Source organism: Ambystoma mexicanum, chromosome 1q (assembly GCF_040938575.1).
Source record: "Ambystoma mexicanum isolate Mex_15411 chromosome 1q, UKY_AmexF1_1, whole genome shotgun sequence".
Taxonomy (NCBI): Eukaryota; Metazoa; Chordata; class Amphibia; order Caudata; family Ambystomatidae; genus Ambystoma; species Ambystoma mexicanum.
The window spans coordinates 936,756,968-936,777,563 of NC_090922.1; the positions used below are offsets into that span (position 1 = coordinate 936,756,968).

The window sequence follows — 20,596 nt, forward strand, 5'->3', positions numbered from 1 at the left end:
CAATGCGCTAGAGGGCACAGAAAAGGAGCTCTTATAGTCAAAATTCTACAACTCTTCTCCAGCTTGCACAGTAGCCCTACTACAATAGAATGGCATATCCTATAACAGAATCTCCGTGATGCAGCTCTCATCCATGCATCACAGAGCAGCTGATTGGCTCCAGGGGTCTCCCCAAAACACACTGATACAAAAGCCCTGACAGAGAGCTTAAACTCTCTCTACCCAGGTCACAAAATGGTTGGCCGAAGAGCATGGGGCAAAAAAGCCAAAAGTGCACGAGCTGCTTTTTGCTGGTATCCTTAAAGTTAGAGTCATTAGCTGTCTTTCCTTCCCAGGTTTCTGTTATTGTGCCCAACAGTTTATTTAATCGTAGTTTAGTAAACAGATTTATATCTTTCGTTGGCAACTGCCATTTGAGATAATCCTCCATGTCTACACATATTTAGAATATGGAACATGTCTCACTCTGAGTTTAGGTAATCCGTTGTCACCTCTTTCGCTCTCTGCCCTATTGCAGGATGTCTTATTGGGCGTCTGTTTTGCCCTGTTGTGCTATCTTTAGTTGTTTCAAACCAATTCTCCAGCTCTAGGGGCTCATTCCGAATTTGGTGGAGTGGTACCTTTTTCCTACCATGCTAACAGAATTACCACCAGTTTTACCACACCACGGATTTCCAAGATGGCATTAGAATGAAGCAGTAACTGCCAGCTAAGAGGGACTCATATAAAAATGCATTCTATGTTCCCACCAGCGGTGTGGTATACCGTCAGAGACGAAAACTGCCAGAGGTAATAACACCAGAGGTAAGTGTCACTGGATGTAAAAATATCACCCATCACACAGATATTTTTCATTTGTTGATGTGGTTTACTACAAAATACAGCCAGCTATCACAAATGAACATTTCTCGGCAGGCATAGGACCCTTAAGAAAGAAAAACTTTAGCATGCTTGTTACTTGAGTAATATCTGACAAAAACGAACACACAGTTTACGTCGCAGCTGCGGCTTACATGTATGACAATTTTTAGTTTTGACTATTAGGTGGTGCTAAATAAAAGCCAAAACAATTGTTTTAGACTACAGCTAGGGAGAAATGACATCTGAGGAGGAACACACATATTGCAGGTATTGTTGGTTATTTACCCACCCATTGACTTCCCATGCTAATCCCTATGGCCATTTCCAGCCACTTCCCGCCGCTCCCCACCCAAAACACATCCTTGTGTGATCCCTTGCAGCTATCTTTATCAAGCCTTACCATCAAGCATTGTGCTCAAAGTGACACTCCAGTATTCTTTTTAAAGCAGACTTCTGAGATTTAATGACTTCATTGGAGTTGTAAACACCCTACTGGTGGAATAAAAATGGCTTAACCAGGTCTGCCTTCAGCCTCTCGATTTAAAAGTCCTATGGGTCTGATTCACAGAGCGTTTTCCAATGGGATTTTACCATTATAAAATGCTTCTGTGAATCCGGCCCATATGTCTTTCACCCAAGTCCTGTGAAAAACGAGTATTGGCAAAGCCACCGGTTTTGTCTTGTGTATAAGCCATTTTCCTGGAACTGCTATTATATGCCCAGGTACTCACACCATTTTGCAGCTGCTACCATCGATGGCCAGTTAATACCACGATGACAGTGCCTGGCAGATGCATTTCCCAAGCCTACACAAAAGCCAAAACTGTTGGCATTGCTAATACTTGTTAAGCTTGTCTTAGAGGTCACCACATTCCGGGGGTTAATTACCACCATTGTAACACGTCGCATTTTTTATTTTGATAGCGATAGCCGTTGGTAACGTATTTACTACTGACAGCAATAAATCAGTGGACCCAGTTTTAGTCACCCTGTACTTCCCACTTTTGTAATAGCAGGTATTTTCCCGTTTACCGCAAGTGGTATCATTCTAACCCGTTATGGAATGAGCCTTTAACCAAGAGAAGGTTTTAGTATGAACGGTATTACCATATTAAAATATGATAATGGGGAAATGGAAACCCATAAGCGCCTACTGCCAGCTATTACTGTGAAATAAGTTTTGCCTGCTGTAAATAGCAATGATTCCGGCTTCGACTCGCCCATTGACAAATATGCTTGTAGGTACAGCCGCAAACTTGTTTGGTACAGAAAGCCATGTTGAGAGAAATTCTTTATTTTCATTACAGGACCAAAGTATGGAATTTGTGCGCACCGGATATGGAAAAAACAACGTCAAGGTGCTCTGCATCAGAAGGCAAGGGAAGCTGCACTTTATAAAAGAATTGGAAGTCAATGTGGAGCTCACCTTGCAATCGAAAAAAGACTACCTGTATGGGGACAACTCTGACATCATCGCCACAGACACCATGAAAAACACAGTCTATGCACTGGCAAAAATTAAAGGGGTAATGTCTTTTAAATGTTGTTGAAACAGCGTGTTGTTTTCCTTGAATCATACACATTACGTTACTTTATGAAATTGAGTACAAACCTGTATGTTACGAAATTGCATGTTTCTTTCAGATTGGATCATCATTGCATTGGCTATAAAACAGTTTTTAAATCTCCAACTGTGACAAATCAACTTCCGGGGGGCGGGGGGTACCAGTGGTCCAGGGATGAATATCGGTTTCTAAACCATCAATCAACCCCACACATCTAGTACACAAGAAGGGATCCGAACAGATTGAAATACAAAATGAGTTTTAAGACCTCCTTGTCCAATTTTGGTAACGTGGACGGAACGGCAGGCTTAGCTCTGCAAGGTCGGCGATCAATGGTTAGTTGCAACACAGCAAAAATACAATTATTACCCAATGATAAAAGGGACTGTCCGGTCAAGGTTTTATACAAATATCTACTTTATTATTACTACAACAGACAGTTTTAGCACACTATGATTACAACCCACACTGTACAGGACATAGAGGACAGACAGTTTCACGAAGGAAAGGGATGCACTCTGGATACTGACAGGAGGGTCGTTGGTAAAGCAAATTAGTCTTACTGTTCAAAGTTATTTGGTTTCAGCAACACAGGGGCAAAGGGTCGTAACTGTCTCTAGGGGCCTTTGGAGAAGGAACAGGTCAGCAGAACCACAATGTACCAAGTGCTGAAGAAGTTCTTGGTGCTCAACAGCGTAGAGGTGGTTCCAGGGTGCTTTGCAGCCCTTGAGACAGAGTTAGTGGTGGGAGACAGCTGTGGGTGCCAGGCGGCAGGCACTGCGGCAAGCGAGGCTGGACTGGGCAAGAATCATTGTCTCTATGCTGGTTGGCGGGTCTGGAATGCTGGTCCAGGCATCCCGGACGGCTCTGGCTACTGCTGCATGACAACAGTCAGCAGTGCAGCCGGATGAGGTCCGAGGACTCGACTGTCTCAAAATTGTCCTTAAATAGATGGACGCAGGATGATGCTTGTGTGGCACTCCTCCTAGCTTCTTCGCTAGGCCCGTGTCCTTTCAAGGCAAACGGCCCAAAGCTCAGGAGGGTGTTAGCAGGCAACAGCCTTGTCCTTTGTCCAGAGACTCTCTGGCAATTCCCACCTAGGAAGCTTGCTCTCAGAACCAAGCAGTTCTGGAGGTGATGGACGGGTCCTCTGAGTCCGGTATCTCCCTCTGTTCCATGGGAGATGTTTATGGGAGGGATCTTGCTTCCCTCTTGGAACTCCTGCCCTTCCTTCATTGGTGGAAGATGTAAGGTAGACTGTACCTTCAGCTTGGGTCCAAATTAGTCCTTCTTCTTACTCTTTGCGAAGTCTTCAGATGATCTGCTAAGTGAGGGGTTCAGCCCTCTTTTAAAACCAAATGGGCCCCAGTGATTAGTGTAGGCTAAGCCTACATTAATTAATCAATCCTGGGTCCCCTCCAACAATCTTCTGTTATGCATGAGGTCAGGACCAGAGTGCTCTGCAACAGGACAGACAGGGGGGTGACAACATATACCTAAGTCCCACCCATCTTCCTGTCTGTTATAGATCAAAGGTTATCTCTGGTTAACTAAGCCCTCTGTGACTCTTGAGTAAAGTGCAGGTTTTCCCTTGAAGTATGTGCTGGGAGCAGACTTCCTGTCTCCCCCAAACCACATACTTCTCCCCTCTAAAAGGGGTCAGCTCTGCAGGGGTTTGCCTACGGTAAATAGTGGACCCAGACATGCACTTCACTGCCTTTAATACAGAGGGGTGGGATCTAGCTTCAAGTTGACACATTGCACACCAAAGGGGTGTTAGTCCCACCTTTCTGTTGTCTCTCCAGCAACCAAGCCCACTCGGCAGGCTTGCCTCAAACATCTCTCATTAGTATGCACTGCCACCAGCTGGAGAACAAAGGAATGCAGATCCATGGAGCCTTTGATATTTTAATTAAGCTGCTCATGTTTGGAGGAATGCGTTGATGTACCGAGGGCTGTCACATTGCATGTGAATATGACAGGGGAAGATGGCGCCTGTAGGCTGTGTCTTCCCAGAGTACAGGTGACTATGTGTTTGGCGCAGGAAGCAGATGAAATGGCTGCGAAATGGCCGCACTCATTTCTAAGAGGTTGGTCTCTCATCATTCATTTTCATATATCAAAAAATGAGAAAAACCCAGGCGACCACACTCTGCCTGTGCGGATGGTGGAATTCCTCACACTAACTCCAGGGGATTCACCTTTCTCATCCCACTAAATTAACCATTTTACTCATCTATCTGTTGGTCGGCCGATATCAGGATGATTACATCAATTTAATAAATATTGTCGCTTCTGTGCATCTGTAAATGTGTCTGCTATTGCCATCACAGATGTGTTAGACCAACTAACACACTTATAACTCTTCAAACAGACACCAAAATAAATCAAAGGGAGATGGTTCACAGAGGAAATAAGGGAACTGAAAAAAAATGGACCAAAAACTACCTAAGTGATGGAGGAAGCACTACAACAAAATAGACAACATGAACTACCAGCGACAAATCCAGGTGACCCTACTAACAATAGGCCCATTTCAAACCTACCATTCTCAGAGAACTTCCTGCAGAACCACGTGTACAAGGAAGTACTCAATCATGTAAAAAGCAAGCGAATAACTGACCAATCCTAGGTCAGTTTCAGACCCATGAGAGGAACAAAATCACCAATCCTCTCCATGTGGGATGACTTAAAAAGAAATGCAGGCAACAACACCCAATCGGTCCTCGTACTACTGGATATATCAGCTGCCTTCAATGTGATCAGGCACACAGTCGCAGTCAAGAGACTCGAGGAATCCGGCATACAAAGCTCTGCACTAAAATGGCTGAAATCTTTCCTCACTGACAGAGCAGAAAGAATCCACATTCCACCATTCATATCAAACACAAAAAATAGTACATGTGATGTACCACAAGTATCAAGCCTCTCCCCACTCCTCTTCAACAACTATATGACCCCCCCAATGACACTTATTCAAGCCCATGGACTAACAGCCTACAATTATGCGTACGACACCCAACTCATCTTTAAGATAATTAACGACAAGAACCAGTACAACGCCCTCAATAAATGCCTCACTGACATGAACACTTGGATGTCAAAAAACAACCTCAAACTAAACCAAACCAAATCAGAAATTGTAATCATCTCACAAGAAAACAGTCCAACACAGACATCCCACAAATGGCCCCCGACAATGGGAACTCAACCGGAGACGTCAACAGTGATAGAAAATCTGGGAAACCTCATCACCAGGGCCTCACCTTGGTACCACAAATCAAAGCAATAGCTACACATGTTCCTACCTACTCTGATTAATAAGAGGGATTCTCCCTTACCTCAACTTCACACACAAAACCCTGTAATCATCTCCTTGGTATTATCAAGGATAGACTATGCAAATAGTATATATCTGGGAATACCCGAACGCCTCGCCAAAAAATGACAACGCATCCAAAATACTGCAGCAAGACTACTCATGAGATTAAGAAGACAAGACCACATCACACTGGCCCTAAGAAGTCTACACTGGATACCAGTAAAGAAACGCATCAACTTGAAAGCCTCCTGCATTGCCATAAATCACTACACGGTCAAGGAGCTAAATTCATCCAAATAAAAATCACCCAATACCAGCCAAGGAGAGACTTAAGATTCAGCACTGACCTCCAAATAGAAATAAGACACTACGAGAAAAGAAAATTTAGGGGAACTGCCTTTTCCTATCTGATAGGCAAACTATGGAACTCAATCCCTAATGAAATAAGTGTGATGCTGGAAATGCATCGGAGGGACAGGGCCTCCGTATCCTTGTCCTTTATTGCTTTTTTATCGTGTGTTCTGTCATGTTTTCCACACAGGAGTTCATGTGGGACTCCTGGCGGTGCAGCTCTCTTTCTTTTGGTTTGGTGAACAGACCCGTGGGATCCCCTTATGGCACCCATAGGTGGGGGTACAACCCTGTGCCCCTAGTGTATGTTTTTGGGCACCTGTGGGTGGCCCGCAGAGCAGGGTATGGGCTGGTGGCAGCTCCATGCTGAATGTGACAGTTGCGCGGCGTATCCTCCATTTTGGGATACCACGGCCCTGCCATTGGGATCCGTTGATTCCTGATGGAAAACAAGATGGCCCCTGTGGCCTCTTGCTTTCTATTACCCATTACATTGTTTTCCCAAAGTCCTGGGAAGCCCTGACTCTGTCCCTTCCCCCTGAATGGCTGTTGGGTGGAAGCACCATATATGGTGTTGTTGTGAAGGCCCGGCCAGACTAGCTGGAGCCTTCCCGGTGATATATGTTGTGGGTACCTCCTGTGGGTGGGACCTGGGTGAATAGAGTGTGTGACGAATATGCATTCTGTGTTGTGGGTGTCTAGTATCTGGTGGTTGACACAATGACTGAGACAACCGTGCCCGAAACCGGTATGAATGCAGCTTGGAGTGTTGAATGGCTTGGTACTTGTACACATAACTTGTTGTGAGTGTCTGGAGAGAAGTGATGGCCTGAATACCACGTGTGCCTGATTGGCTGCCTGCCTGCATGAATGCCCGTAGTCGTGATTGGATGCTTGAGTGTGACCCAGAGGAATGAATGGGAGATCAACAGTATATCTGGGGACCTCTCACTGCTAGGAATCGTGTTCAGAAGCTGAAGTCCAATACGACGAGTAACTGCAGTAACTGACGCTTGACCTTGAAACCCCCGCTGGACGAGAAGGAGTGCTGTGCCTCTCCCTCGCAATCTGAAGGCTACTGTGTTTCCAAGGACTGACCCAGAGAGGACCTGGTAAGGCGCCCTCTTCCCGAGCTACGAGGGACCATCGTGCACAGCTGATCTTTGCCAATGTTCCCTGGTAGACAGACCTTCGACAGGCTGCTGACCCGATACGGGGACTGCTGCGGAACTCCAAGGAGAAGCACCCGGACTGTTGTCCGCCACTGTCGACGACCGCCATCGCCGACCGGAGCCGCCGTGCTCCCGTTTGCCTAAGAACTTCCATTGATCATCGGACGCTCTCGTCTGCATCGTCACCCGCTTGTCTCCCGCTGGAGAAGGCCCAACCGTCGACGCGCCGAGGAGCATCCACCGGTGGGTTTCCCGCCACCTACAGACCGCAGAGACGCTGACGACTCGACGCCCTTGCTGGGCCACAGTTCTTCATCATCTCTTTGCGGTCCAGAACTATCGTCACCGAGGTGCCCCGCACGCCTCTTCCTTGCAGGACGCCGACGCTCTGTCATCGACGAGCACCGCTAGGAACGAAGCTGTCACTTCCCTGCCGTAGTTCACCCTGTTCACCGTTGGACGTTCGACGACCCGTGACTCCCACCTTAAAGGGAGGGCACTCAAGAAGGGCCGTCGATTCCCCGACACCGAACGCCAAGTTCCCCGACACCTCTCGACGATCCGTGGCTCCCGCCTGAAAGGGAGGCACTCAAGAAGGATCGGTCGGTGCATCATCGGAGAACTCTACTCCACCGGTACATTGGGGGGGTAAAACCTTAATAGGAAGAAGTGAGACTATTGAACATATGGACTGGACTCGTGCGATATATCTTTATTTTACAGGTTGCCCAGGTGGGGGGATCTCCACACAGAACTGTGTCTAGGGTACGGGGCCAGTATTCTGCCTACTGTTTCAACCATCTTGCGTTCCTTCCTATCTCTATTGCTGGTTTCCTCGGTATTAATCTGTGTGACATTTTAACCGTACTGTTGATGCACTTTAATGAGATTTGATAACATTGGTGGTACCACTTTAGAATTGTATATATTTATCATTCTTGACTTCCGAGTACAAAGTGCGTTGTTGTGATCGTGTACATACCTTTGAATATTAATTATATAAAGACTGTGTTTTCAGTAATACAGTGTGTGGACATTCCTTTGTGAGGGTTCGGGGACTACACTGTACTTAAAAACCAGCCTGCATCACCTCTTGAGAAGCTAGGCCTTGATTGCTCGTCCATTGCTACTTTTTAGAGAATCTTGGCTGGGGTCTCCTGTGCCTCCCCTCTACCATATAGAGAGCGGAAGTACAGACACCCCCTACCAGTCTTTACACTGGTGGCAGCGGTGGGATGCTTATGGTTTTAAGAATCAGTGTATAACCGTGCCAATTACAAAATATCTGCACTTTATTCGATTAAGGTTTGGGTGTTCAAAATAACTGCATTATAAGCAATGGAGTCTATTGCGAATGGTAAATTGACTCAGATGAGCTTAGAGGCTCTCCAGAGTGCTTGTGAAGACAGGGAGTTAGACTTTGTGGATAAGTCTAGGGCTGAGCTGATAGCTGCCCTGGTGGACTACCAGACCGATGGTGAAACTCTTGATGAGGGGGGAATGCAACCAATGAGGACTCTGCCCCTGGGGTTTCTACTGAATCTGTTTCTGGGAATGCTGCCATTCCTGCTGCCTCTGTTCCCAACCCCAGCAATACATTGGAACTTGAGTTATTAAGGATGAAATTGGCCTTTGAATATCGCAAGTTGGAAATAGATACTGAGCTTAAGAAGGAGGAGTTGGCGCAACAAGTGAAGCTCAAGAATAGGGATCTTGAACTCAAGAATAGGGATCTTGAACTCAAAGACAAGGACACTGAATGTCAGAGAATCCAGCTAGATAAAGCTCGAGTGGAGACTTCAGCGAAACCCAGTGACAGTGTCAGGTCCCCAGCCACTAAATTTATGAAGGATTTGGTTGGTGTGTTTTCGGAGGATTCTGATATCCTCCAATGGATTGAAGCGTTTGAAATGGCTTGTGCAATTCATGATGTTGACAAAAGAGATTGGGCTAAGTGTTTGCTAACCAGTGTGCTTCAAACTGGATATGACTGTATTCTGAAGCTGAGTGTCGAAGAAAGCGGTCATTATGAGTGTATGAAATCTGCTTTGATTGCCAATTTTGGCAAGACACCTACCCAATACCTTAAAAGGTTCAGGGATTTTAAGAAAAGAGAGAATGTGTCTTGGGTCGACTGGGTGAGTGCTGCGCACATGAATATGATGGGGTGGATTGACGGTTACAAGGTGAAAACCTTTGTTGAATTGTCCCACCTGTTGTTTTTTGAGCATTTTTCTGAAGCCTGTTCACCGGAGCTGCGTCAGTATGTTGCTGACCAGAACATTTTGGATCCCTTCAAGCTGGCTAGGTTGGCTGACAAGTGGGTCTCCCACCGGGTGTCCCCTAAGGACTTCAGTGGGAAGGACAAGGACAAAGAAAAGGGGGCCTCTCAGAAAGCTGAGGAGTCCCAAAAGCAGTCACCGTTGAATAAACCTAAACCCTCCTCTCCTAAAACCCAAAAATCTAGTGGGGATAAGTCATCTGTGGGTGAGAATAGGAGTAGTGGTCCACCTGCTGCAAAGCAGGCTCCCGGTGGTTCCAGTACCGTACCCCGCACTCCCGGAACCTGTTGGGACTGTGGGGCTCTGGATCACAAAAGGGGTGACTCCAAGTGTAAAGGTAAGGCATTCGGAGTACAGGCTGTCAGCCTGACCTACCCTTACCCCATGTCTGAGGTGGAGGCCACTGTCCTCCCCTCCTCTACCGGAATCACTTTTGGTGCCCCATAGAGATTTCCTTAGTGTCCCTTGGGGCCTGGGACCAGTACGCGGAAGTACTGGCGACTATCCCACGAACACCCGTAGATTTTTGAGAAGTGTCCTCTTGAATGGCCAGCCTTCTACTGGTTTGAGAGACACTGGGGCAAGCATGACAGTGGTGGACAGGACCCTGCTCAAGCCAGAGGACTATGTAGATGCTCCTCTAAGAACCACCAGGTTAGCTGGTGGGCCTCCCAAATTATCGCCTGTAGCCTGAGTCACACTGGTAATTGGAGACAAGACAGCAAAGCTTCCTGTCCTGTTTCAGGACAATGTCCCTGCTAACATTCTGTTAGGTAACGATCTAGTCGAGTTGGGGTTGATCGCGGATGGTCTTCCTATGACTGCGGCTGCGGTCACTAGATCACAGGTGACACCGGGTCTGGCTGTGAGTCAGGTACCCGAGCCGAAGGCGCGGCCTAAGTGTGCCGAGGTTTCATTCCTGCTGCCCTCCTCCCCTATGCCCACGTTCTCCTCACCTGAGCTGTTGGATTCGCTGGGTTCCTGAAGGCATCGCCGGGTGAGGTAGTCTCTTTTCTTTTTGAGATGCACTTGCTTGTCACAGAGAGAAGCCACAGTGACAGCTAAGGAACAGCTGTCCTGTGGCTCCCCTTCCGGAATCAAGCCGGAAAGGAAAAAAAACCCCGGAGGGAAAAACCCTTGATGGATGACAGGCTCTTCTTTAAAAGTCAAACCCCACTGGTGCTGACTGGAGGAGGTGGAGAAAGTTCCAACCGGAGGAAGTAAGGAGCGATGTCACAGAAGGTAAATTGCAGTCCAGTAGATGGAGATTCTGGACGAGTGGAAAGGAGTAGAAGACTCCACCGGAAGAAGCAGCCGTCCTTACTGTGCAGGGAGGAGAAGGAGGCGGTGAATGCACCAGGTCCAGGAGCGCCGGGAGCAGGTAAGGGCACTGCGGAGACCCGGGAAAAAGGGACCCGAAGGAAGCCAGAAACACAAAGCGAGTGGGACCCGGAAACAAGAAGCATCCTGAATCGAGGGTTGCAACGCAATGCATCTCCTGTGGGTGGAGCCTAAATACTGCACGGAGCGGTGCGTCAGGAAACAAAAGAGGGACTAAAACCTTCTATGTCGGTTTCGCCAATTCCAATGAGCAAGAATCCACCAATCTCGTCCTCTGCCATAACGGCGGATGACAGTATGCCCCCTCCTAGATCGCAACCACCCCGGCTTCCCGGGGTGTAAGCGATGGAACTTGGCGAGCAGCTGTGGAGCATTTATCTGAGAAGCCGGTTCCCATGAGTCCTCCGACTCTGGGTACCCCTTCCAGGATAAAAGATATTCCAGCCTGCCTCGAGAGAACCTGGAGTCCCTGATGGCTGAGACCTCATACTCATCTGGTCCAGCAGAGGGAACCAGAGTCTGCCGAGACTGCGATCTTCGGTAAGAATCTGGGACGTGAGGTTTGAGAAGAGAAGAGTGAAAAACAGGATGAATGCGTTTGAGAGAAGGGGGAAGCTGTAGACGGTAGGCCACAGGGTTAATCTTCGAGAGAATAGAGAAAGGACCCAGAAACCTAGGAGACAGTTTAGAAGGCCTCACCCACTTGGGCAGGAATTTGGTTGATAGCCACACCTTGTCCCCTGGTGACCATGTAGGGCACTCCTTGCGATGTCGGTCTGCTTTTTTCTTATATTGCTTCCTGCTGTTTTCCAATTTTAGTATGGCAGAACTCTGAGCCTCTTGGATGTTTCGAATAACCTCCTCCGCAGCTGGGGAGTTAGAGAATTGTGGAACATTAGGAATGATAAATCGGGGGTGAACCCCGTAGGTGCAAAAAAAAGGAGCCATTCCGGTAGCAGAATGTTTGGCATTATTGTAAGGGTATTCCGCTGTGGGAAGTAGAGAGACCCAATTGTCCTGGTGTTGGGTGATGAAGCACCTAAGATACTGCTCCAGAGTGGCGTTGAGTCTTTCGGTTTGGCCGTTGGTTTGTGGATGAAATCTCGAGGAAAGTGCTTTCTCTATTCCTAATCGTGCACGCCGTCCAGAATTTTGAGATAAACTGACTGCCTCGATCCGAGATTATCTTGTCCGGCAGGCCGTGAAGTCTGAAGACATCTCGTGCAAAGGTCTCTGCCATCTTAGTGGCTGTGGGAACTCCCGGAAGGGGTGAAAAATGCGCCAACTTGGAAAAAGTGTCCACTGTAACCATTATAAAGGTACACGCCTCGGAAACTGGGAGGTCCACTATAAAGTCTGTGGAGATGAGCCCCCACGGTCGAGTCGGAAGTTCTGCTTGTGTGAGGAGACCTAAGGGCTTGCCTGAGGCATATTTAGATCCTGCTGCCCTCCTCCCCTATGCCCACGTTCGAGCTGTTGGATTCGCTGGGTTCCTGAAGGCGTCGCCGGGTGAGGTAGTCTCTTTTCTTTTTGAGATGCACTTGCTTGTCACGGAGAGAAGCCACAGTGACAGCTAAGGAACAGCTGTCCTGTGGCTCCCCTTCCGGAATCAAGCCGGAAAGGGAAAAAACCCCAGAGGGAAAAACCCTTGATGGATGACAGGCTCTTCTTTAGAAGTCAAATCCCCACTGGTGCTGACTGGAGGAGGTGGAGAAAGTTCCAACCGGAGGAAGTAAGGAGCGATGTCACAGAAGGTAAATTGCAGTCCAGTAGATGGAGATTCTGGACGAGTGGAAAGGAGTAGAAGACTCCACCGGAAGAAGCAGCCGTCCTTACTGTGCAGGGAGGAGAAGGAGGCGGTGAATGCACCAGGTCCAGGAGCGCCGGGAGCAGGTAAGGGCACTGCGGAGACCCGGGAAAAAGGGAAAGACCCTGAGGGTGAGAGAAAAGAGAGATCGAGCGAGAGATAGCGAGAGAGAGAGGGAGAGAGAAAGAGAGAGAGAGATAGGGAGAGGCTCCGTAGAGCCGGAACCGAACACGAGAGAAAAAGTAAATAAGCCAGGCACGGCAGAGAGCCGTAGAGAGAGGAGGAGCAGAGGAGGGAGGAAAGCCACAACAGTGCAAAAAGTATTGGCGAAGCGAAATAGCTAGACACTGGCAGACCCGAAGGAAGCCAGAAACACAAAGCGAGAGGGACCCGGAAACAGGAAGCGTCCTGAATCGAGGGTTGCAACGCAACACATCTCCTGTGGGCGGAGCTTAAATACTGCACGGAGCGGTGCGTAAGGAAACAAAAGAGGGACTAAAACCTTCTATGTCGGTTTCACCAATTCCAATGAGCAAGAATCCGCCAATCTCGTCCTCTGCCATAACGGCGGATGACACTAAGGCACGACGAAGGAAGAGCAAGAAGGCCACCTCTGTGGAGGGAGCTCCTTCTCTTCCTGCTGTTCCTACAGCACCCATTGGGATGCATGCTCCGGACGGGCTGGGTCAAGTAGTAAACCCTGTCTCAACTCCTGTGGGAGACGAGCCAGAAGACTCTCCTGTGGGAGAGGCTCTCAACCCGGAGGATCATCCCGATCTTCAATGCTTGTTAGCTGAAGGGGGACCCTCTCGGGCAGACTTCTGTAAAGGACAGAGAGAGTGTACCTCTCTCGAGTGTCTGAGGAAACAGGCCCTGTCCCAGGCACAAGGCGAAGTGCCTAGGACTTTCCAGATTTATTGGGAGGGTGAGCTCCTTGTTAGTGAGCCCACTAAGCCTGAACCTGGTGCCCTCAAGAGGCTGGTAGTACCCCAGGTTTACAGGCCCTTCCTACTGCAGTTGGCGCATGAGGTGCCCTTGGCTGGTCATCTTGGTACCAAGAAGACTAAGCAGAGGCTCTCTGCCCATTTCTACTGCCCTCGGATGGGAGTAGAAGTGGAGTCCCACTGCAGGACCTGCCCAACTTGTCAGTTGTCTGGCAAGACTGGAGGCAGTGTCATTGCCCCACTGCAGCCATTGCCAGTGGTTGGCACACCGTTTGAGAGGGTGGGCATCGACATCGTCGGTCCCCTTGACCCTCCCACGTCAGATGGACATCGGTTCATCCTGGTTTTGGTAGATCATGCCACCAGGTACCCTGAGGCTATACCCCTTCGGACTGTTACTGCCAAGGTGGTTGCCCGGGACCTCCTGGGCATTTTCACCCGCGTTGGATTCCCCAAGGAGGTTGTCTCTGACCGAGGATCCAACTTCATGTCTAGTTACATGAAAACCATATGGAAAGAGTGCGGGGTAACCTACAAGTTCTCCACTTCTTACCACCCCCAGACCAATGGTCTGGTTGAGAGATTTAATAAAACTCTCGAGGGCATGCTAGGTGCTTTGGAAGAGCCCCTAAGGAGGAAATGGAATCTCCTCCTGCCATGCCTGCTGTTTGCTTACAGAGAGGTACCTCAAGAGGGTGTTGGTTTCAGCCCCTTTGAGTTGCTCTTTGGACATCCCGTGAGGGGGCCCCTCGCCTTGATCAGAGAAGGCTTGGAAGCCACCCCTCCCGGTCCCGCCAAGCAAGTGGGGGACTATGTGTTAGGCCTCAGACGGAGGATGACACAGATGATGGGTCAAGCAACGGCGAATCTCAAGGCCAGCCAGGAATTGAACAAATACTGGCATGACCTTAAAGCATCGCAAGTGGAGTGGACTCCGGGACAGGAGGTCCTCGTGATGGAGCCTACCAAGCCTCGGGCGTTGGCAGATAAATGGACGGGACCCTTCCGGATAGTCTCCAAGATGGGCGAGGTCAATTATCTGGTTGACATGGGAATCCCAGGGGTAGTCCCTCAGGTATTCCATGTTAATAGGCTCAAGCCATTCCACAGGCGAGCAGAAGTCTCATGTCTCTTTTTGGCTTCAGAGCAAGAAGAGGATGAGAGTGAGCCCCTTCCTGATTTGCTGCATAGCAACCCTCAGGATGGCTCAGTGGAGGGAGTGCAGCTCTCTCCAGATTTGACAACCGAGCAGCAGAGGGCCTGCAGGACTTTGCTCCAGCAGTATGCCTCTCTGTTTTCGCTGACGCCAGGCCTTACACCGTGGTGTAAGCACGAGATTGACACTGGTGACAGCGTGCCTGTCAAGAGCAGGAGCTACCGAATGTCAGATACGGTTAAGAACCACATCCAGGCTGAGGTCGCCAAGATGTTGGATCTGGGTGTTATGGAACCCTCAACCAGTCCCTGGTCCAGTCCAGTGGTCCTTGTCCCCAAGGCAAGTTCCCAGGCCGGTACCAAGGATTGGAGGTTCTGTGTGGACTACCGAGGAGTCAATGCCGTCACCAAAACTGACGTGCACCCATTGCCCCGGGCTGATGAGCTCGTGGATACCATAGGTGCTGCCAAATTTGTGAGCACCTTTGACCTCACCTCAGGCTATTGGCAAATAGCTCTGACGGACCATGCCAAAGAAAAGACGGCGTTCTCAACACCAGAGGGACTCTACCAGTTTAGGGTCATGCCTTTTGGGTTGAAGAATGCCCCTGCCACCTTCCAGAGATTGGTCAATCATGCTCTCAGTGGGCTGGAAGCCTTTTGTGTGGCTTATTTAGACGACATTGCCGTCTACAGTTCCACTTGGGAAGAGCACTTGACACATCTGGGTAGAGTGTTGCAGGCCTTAAAAAGGGCTAACCTGACTATCAAGGCCACCAAGTGCCAGATAGCTCTGGGGAAAGTCACGTATCTTGGTCATGAGGTAGGAGGGGGTCAAATCCAACCTCTCCCTCGTAAGGTACAGGATGTACAGGACTTTGAGACTCCCACTACTCAAACTCAGGTGAGAGCCTTTTTGGGCCTCACCGGGTACTATCGCAATTTCATGGTGGACTATGGAACCATAGCTGCACCACTGACAGCTCTGACTTCACCCAAACATCCTAGGAAGGTTAATTGGACTGAAGACTGTCAGAAGGCCTTTGATGGCTTGAAAGAAAGTCTGTGTCGGGCACCCGTGTTGTGTGCGCCTGACTACAGCCGACCCTTTATCGTCCAGACGGATGCCTGCGACACCGGAATTGGAGCTGTCTTGTCCCAGTTAGATGACAAAGGGAGAGAACATCCTATCATATTCATCAGTAGACAACTCAAGGTTAGAGAACTTAGGTGGGCTACTGTTGAAAAGGAATGTTTTAGTATAGTTTGGAGCCTTAGGTGTTTTAGGCCCTACCTTACGGGGTCAACCTTCAAGGTCCAAACAGTTCATAATCCCCTGAAGTGGCTTATGCAGATGAAGGGTGAGAACCCGAAATTGCTCAGGTGGTCTATTAGCCTGCAAGGGTTAGACTTCACCATAGAGCACAGACCAGGGAAGAGTCACGATAATGCAGATGGCCTTTCCAGAAGGTATGTTGACCGTCTGGATGAGGGTGTCTATCCCGTGGGAGATTAGGCACCCTCCACCTCAGTTTGGGGGGGCGACTGGGATGCTGGAAATGCATCGGAGGGACAGGGCCTCCGTATCCTTGTCCTTTATTGCTTTTTATCGTGTGTTCTGTCATGTTTTCCGCACAGGAATTCATGTGGGACTCCTGGCGGTGCAGCTCTCTTTCTTTTGGTTTGGTGAACAGACCCGTGGGATATCCTTATGGCACCCATGGGTGAGGGTACAACCCTGTGCCCCTAGTGTATGTTTTTGGGCACCTGTGGGTGGCCCGCAGAGCAGGGTATGGGCTGGTGGGAGCTCCATGCTGAATGTGACAGGTGCGCGACATATCCTCCATTTTGGGATACCCCGGCCCTGCCATTGGGATCCGTTGATTCCTGATGGAAAACAAGATGGCCCCTGTGGCCTCTTGCTTTCTATTACCCATTACCTTGTTTTCCCAAAGTCCTGGGAAGCTCTGACTCTGTCCCTTCCCCCTGACTGGCTGTTGGGTGGAAGCACCATATATGGTGTTGTTGTGAAGGCCCGGCCAGACTAGCTGGAGCTTTCCCGGTGATTTATGTTGTGGGTACCTCCTGTGGGTGGGACCTGGGTGAATAGAGTGTGTGACGAATATGCATTCTGTGTTGTGGGTGTCTAGTATCTGGTGATTGACACAATGACTGAGACAACCCTGCCCAAAACCGGTATGAATGCAGCTAGGAGTGTTGAATGGCTCGGTACTTGTCCCAATACACATAACTTGTTGTGAGTGTCTGGAGAGAAGTGAATGGCCTGAATACCTTGTGTGCCTGATTGGCTGCCTTCCTGCATGAATGCCCGTAGTCGTGATTGGATGCTTGAGTGTGACCCAGCGGAATGAATGGGAGATCAACAGTATATCTGGGGACCTCTCACTGCTAGGAATCGTGTTCAGAAGCTGAAGTCCACTACGACGAGTAACTGGAGTAACTGACGCTTGACCTTGAAACCCCCACTGGACGAGAAAGAGTGCTGTGGCTCTCCCTCGCAATCTGAAGGCAAGCTGTGTTTCCAAGGACTGACCCAGAGAGGACCTGGTAAGGCGCCCTCTTCCCGAGCTACGAGGGACCATCGTGCACAGCTGATCTTTGCTAACGCTCCCTGGTAGACAGACCTTCGACAGGCTGCCAACCCGATACGGGGACTGCTGCGGAACTCCAAGGAGAAGCACCCGGACTGTTGTCCGCCACTGTCGATGACCGCCGTCGCCGACCAGAGCCGCCGTGCTCCCGTTTGCCTAAGAACTTCCATTGATCATCGGATGCTCTCGTCTGCATCGTCACCCGCTTGTCTCCCGCTGGAGAAGGCCCGACCGTCGACGCGCCGAGGAGCATCCACCGGTGGGTTTCCCACCACCTACAGACCGCAGGGACGCCGACGACTCGACGCCCTTGCTGGGCCACAGTTCTTCATCATCTCTTTTTGGTCCAGAACTATCGTCACCGAGGTGCCCCGCACGCCTCTTCCTTGCAGGACGCCAACGCTCTGTCATCGACGAGCACCGCTAGGAACGAAGCTGTCACTTCTCTGCCGTAGTTCACCCTGTTCACCGTCGGACGTTCGACAACCCGGGACTCCCGCCTTAAAGGGAGGGCACTCAAGAAGGGCCATCGATTCCCCGACACCAAACGCCAAGTTCCCCGACACATCTCGACGATCCATGGCTCCCGCCTGAAAGGGAGGCACTCAAGAAGGATCGGTCGGTGCATCGTCGGAGAACTCTACTCCACCAGGTACATTGGGGGGGGTAAAACCTTAATAGGAAGAAGTGAGACTATTGAACATATGGACTGGGCTCGTGCGATATATCTTTATTTTACAGGTTGCCCAGGTGGGGGATCTCCACACAGAACTGTGTCTAGGGTACAGGGCCAGTATTCTGCCTACTGTTTCAACCATCTTGCGTTCCTTCCTATCTCTATTGCTGGTTTTCTCGGTACTAATCTGTGTGACATTTTAACCGTACAGTTGATGCACTTTAATGAGATTTGATAACATTGGTGGTACCACTTTAGAATTGTATATACTCATCATTCTTGACTTCCGAGTACAAAGTGCGTTGTTGTGATTGTGTACATACCTTTGAATATTAATTATATATAGACTGTGTTTTCAGTAATACAGTGTGTGGACATTCCTTTGTGGGGGTTCGGGGACTACACTGTACTTAAGAACCAGCCTGCATCACCTCCTGAGAATCTAGGCCTTGATTGCTCGTCCATTGCTACTTTTTAGAGAATCTTGGCTGGGGTCTCCTGTCCCTCCCCTCTACCATATAGAGAGCGGAAGTACAGACACCCCCTACCAGTCTTTAAAATAAGAACCACAGAAGACCACCTTACTTTCAGGAACAGTCTAAAAACATGGCTTTTCAACTTGCCGAGATAAGTACCCATCAGCCATTTAACAACCACTCCATGAATGGAGCGCCCACAAACCCTGCTTCTACAATCCATAAACCCGAAACAAAGAAAACAAGGGATACATTTAGAATGGAAAATAATAACATGACTACAAATAACCAGAGATCACCCAAAACCCCCTAACCACTGTTTCCCTCCCACACAACCCACATTCCTCACCTATACACACGCTCAGAGGGCTAGTGAATGAACCCATCAAAACACGCAAACCGTGCATCATTCCAACCAAACTACAAACCCAACCATCTCAGACAAAATGTCAAACACAGGATGCTGCCCTTCCAGACTCAACACGCCCAGTGGAGAAAGCAAAGCACATCCCGAAAGCTCACACACACAGATGCCAGTGGCTCCTGGTTCTGCAGGCATCAACAGATGAGCACAACATCTGTCCTATGCCTCTTTCCCTCACTAACCAAACCTAAGCACTTTTCCTGGCTGATCCATGCCTGGAGAGAATGAAAATGGCAGCGGTGTGCGGTATAAATCAACTTAACATAACATAACATTGTTCTCGCTAGTGTTTCATCAGGATCACAGCAGTAAAACATTTCTGTGACATTTCCTTCCAAATACTATTCATATATGTGTATCTTCCCTATGTAGTATTTGTAAAAGATGCCTGACAGAGCAGAGTTGGAAATATGCCAGTGAGAGTTGCTTAGACTGTGTTCATTCATATTATCATTAATTGACAACAGAATATTGATGCCTCCATGGCAAGACAGCTGCATAACCACTGGTATAAGCCTGATGTCTGATCCTGAGCCTCTTTATGCTCTAAACCTAACTTGCTCCCGCCCCGTCTTTCCTCCCCACCCTAAGTCCCTAGCCCCTGCCACTCCAAGGAAGAGAGAGGTCCAGGAGCTGAGCAATGGAGTGTTAAGGGCAGGGGCTGACGTCATGGCAAGGGTGGGAAGGCTGAACCACTGAGGGATATTGACCGTGCCCAGGGGTGCAACTAGACCAACATTTTGTAAGGGCTAAACCTTAAAATAGTTGAAGCGTGGCTAACTTCAGAGACGGCGGGGGAGGGGCAAACTTATTTTGTGGGGGCATCTAACTTCTTTACCCATTCTAATGAGACAATGCCGCGTCAGATTCAATGTTACAAGCAGTTAACTCTCTCCTTCACCTCCGAAACCACACACTTAAGGAGTGCTGCGAGAATGAGCTGTCTCCTGTCTCTTCTAGCCTTCAATCACTTCCCTGACATGCAAATACTAACCCCCATCACGATTTCAACCGCCTGAAAATATATGTATGCCAATGCAGTTGGTAACAGCAAAATGCATTACATTAGTAATTGCCAGGCCTCTTTTTTATGTTACTGAGCAGACGTTGGCACTGTTTATTATCTCTGTCCTGTCTGCCATGGCTCTGTAGGTCAGTCAGGTCATGTCAGTGTAGCCTAAAATGTAAATGACAGGGGCGTAGGAGGTTTGGGGCTAAATAACAATCTGCCCGTGCCTGCCATTTCCATACATTGTTTAGTGTTTGCCCCTCCTTTCATTACTGAGCAACGTGCCTCTCCTGTTTCTAACAAGCATTTACAGCAGGAGACAAAGATGGAGGTTTTAACCACAAGGGAAGATGTTTTACAATGCAGCAATTTGCATTTTAAAAAACTGGCCACGAAGCCAAGTTCTAAAAGTGGGGTGTGCAGACATGCGAGCCTGCCCGACTGAAAACACTACAGCAGTCCTCCGTTTGACATGGTATATTCCATCCAAAAAGCACATCGTTCATTCGGAATGAGATAGGCCATCAAAAAGCAATCTGGCCCATACTAATGGTCATAAGCAACGCCAGAATCGAGTCCAAAGAACCCAAACAAAATAA

At 48.9% G+C, this 20,596-nt stretch overlaps 1 protein-coding gene across 1 annotated transcript in view; it reads left to right on the top strand.

The window, feature by feature from the left end:
• The window catches only part of LOC138539396 (uricase-like), a 266,075-nt gene that overhangs the window by 64,951 nt on the left and 180,528 nt on the right, over window positions 1-20,596 (top strand). Inside the window, exon 2 of the mRNA XM_069641602.1 lies at window positions 2,169-2,387. Within this exon, the coding sequence (XP_069497703.1) occupies window positions 2,169-2,387 (219 nt within the window). The remainder of the gene's footprint in view (window positions 1-2,168; window positions 2,388-20,596) is intronic.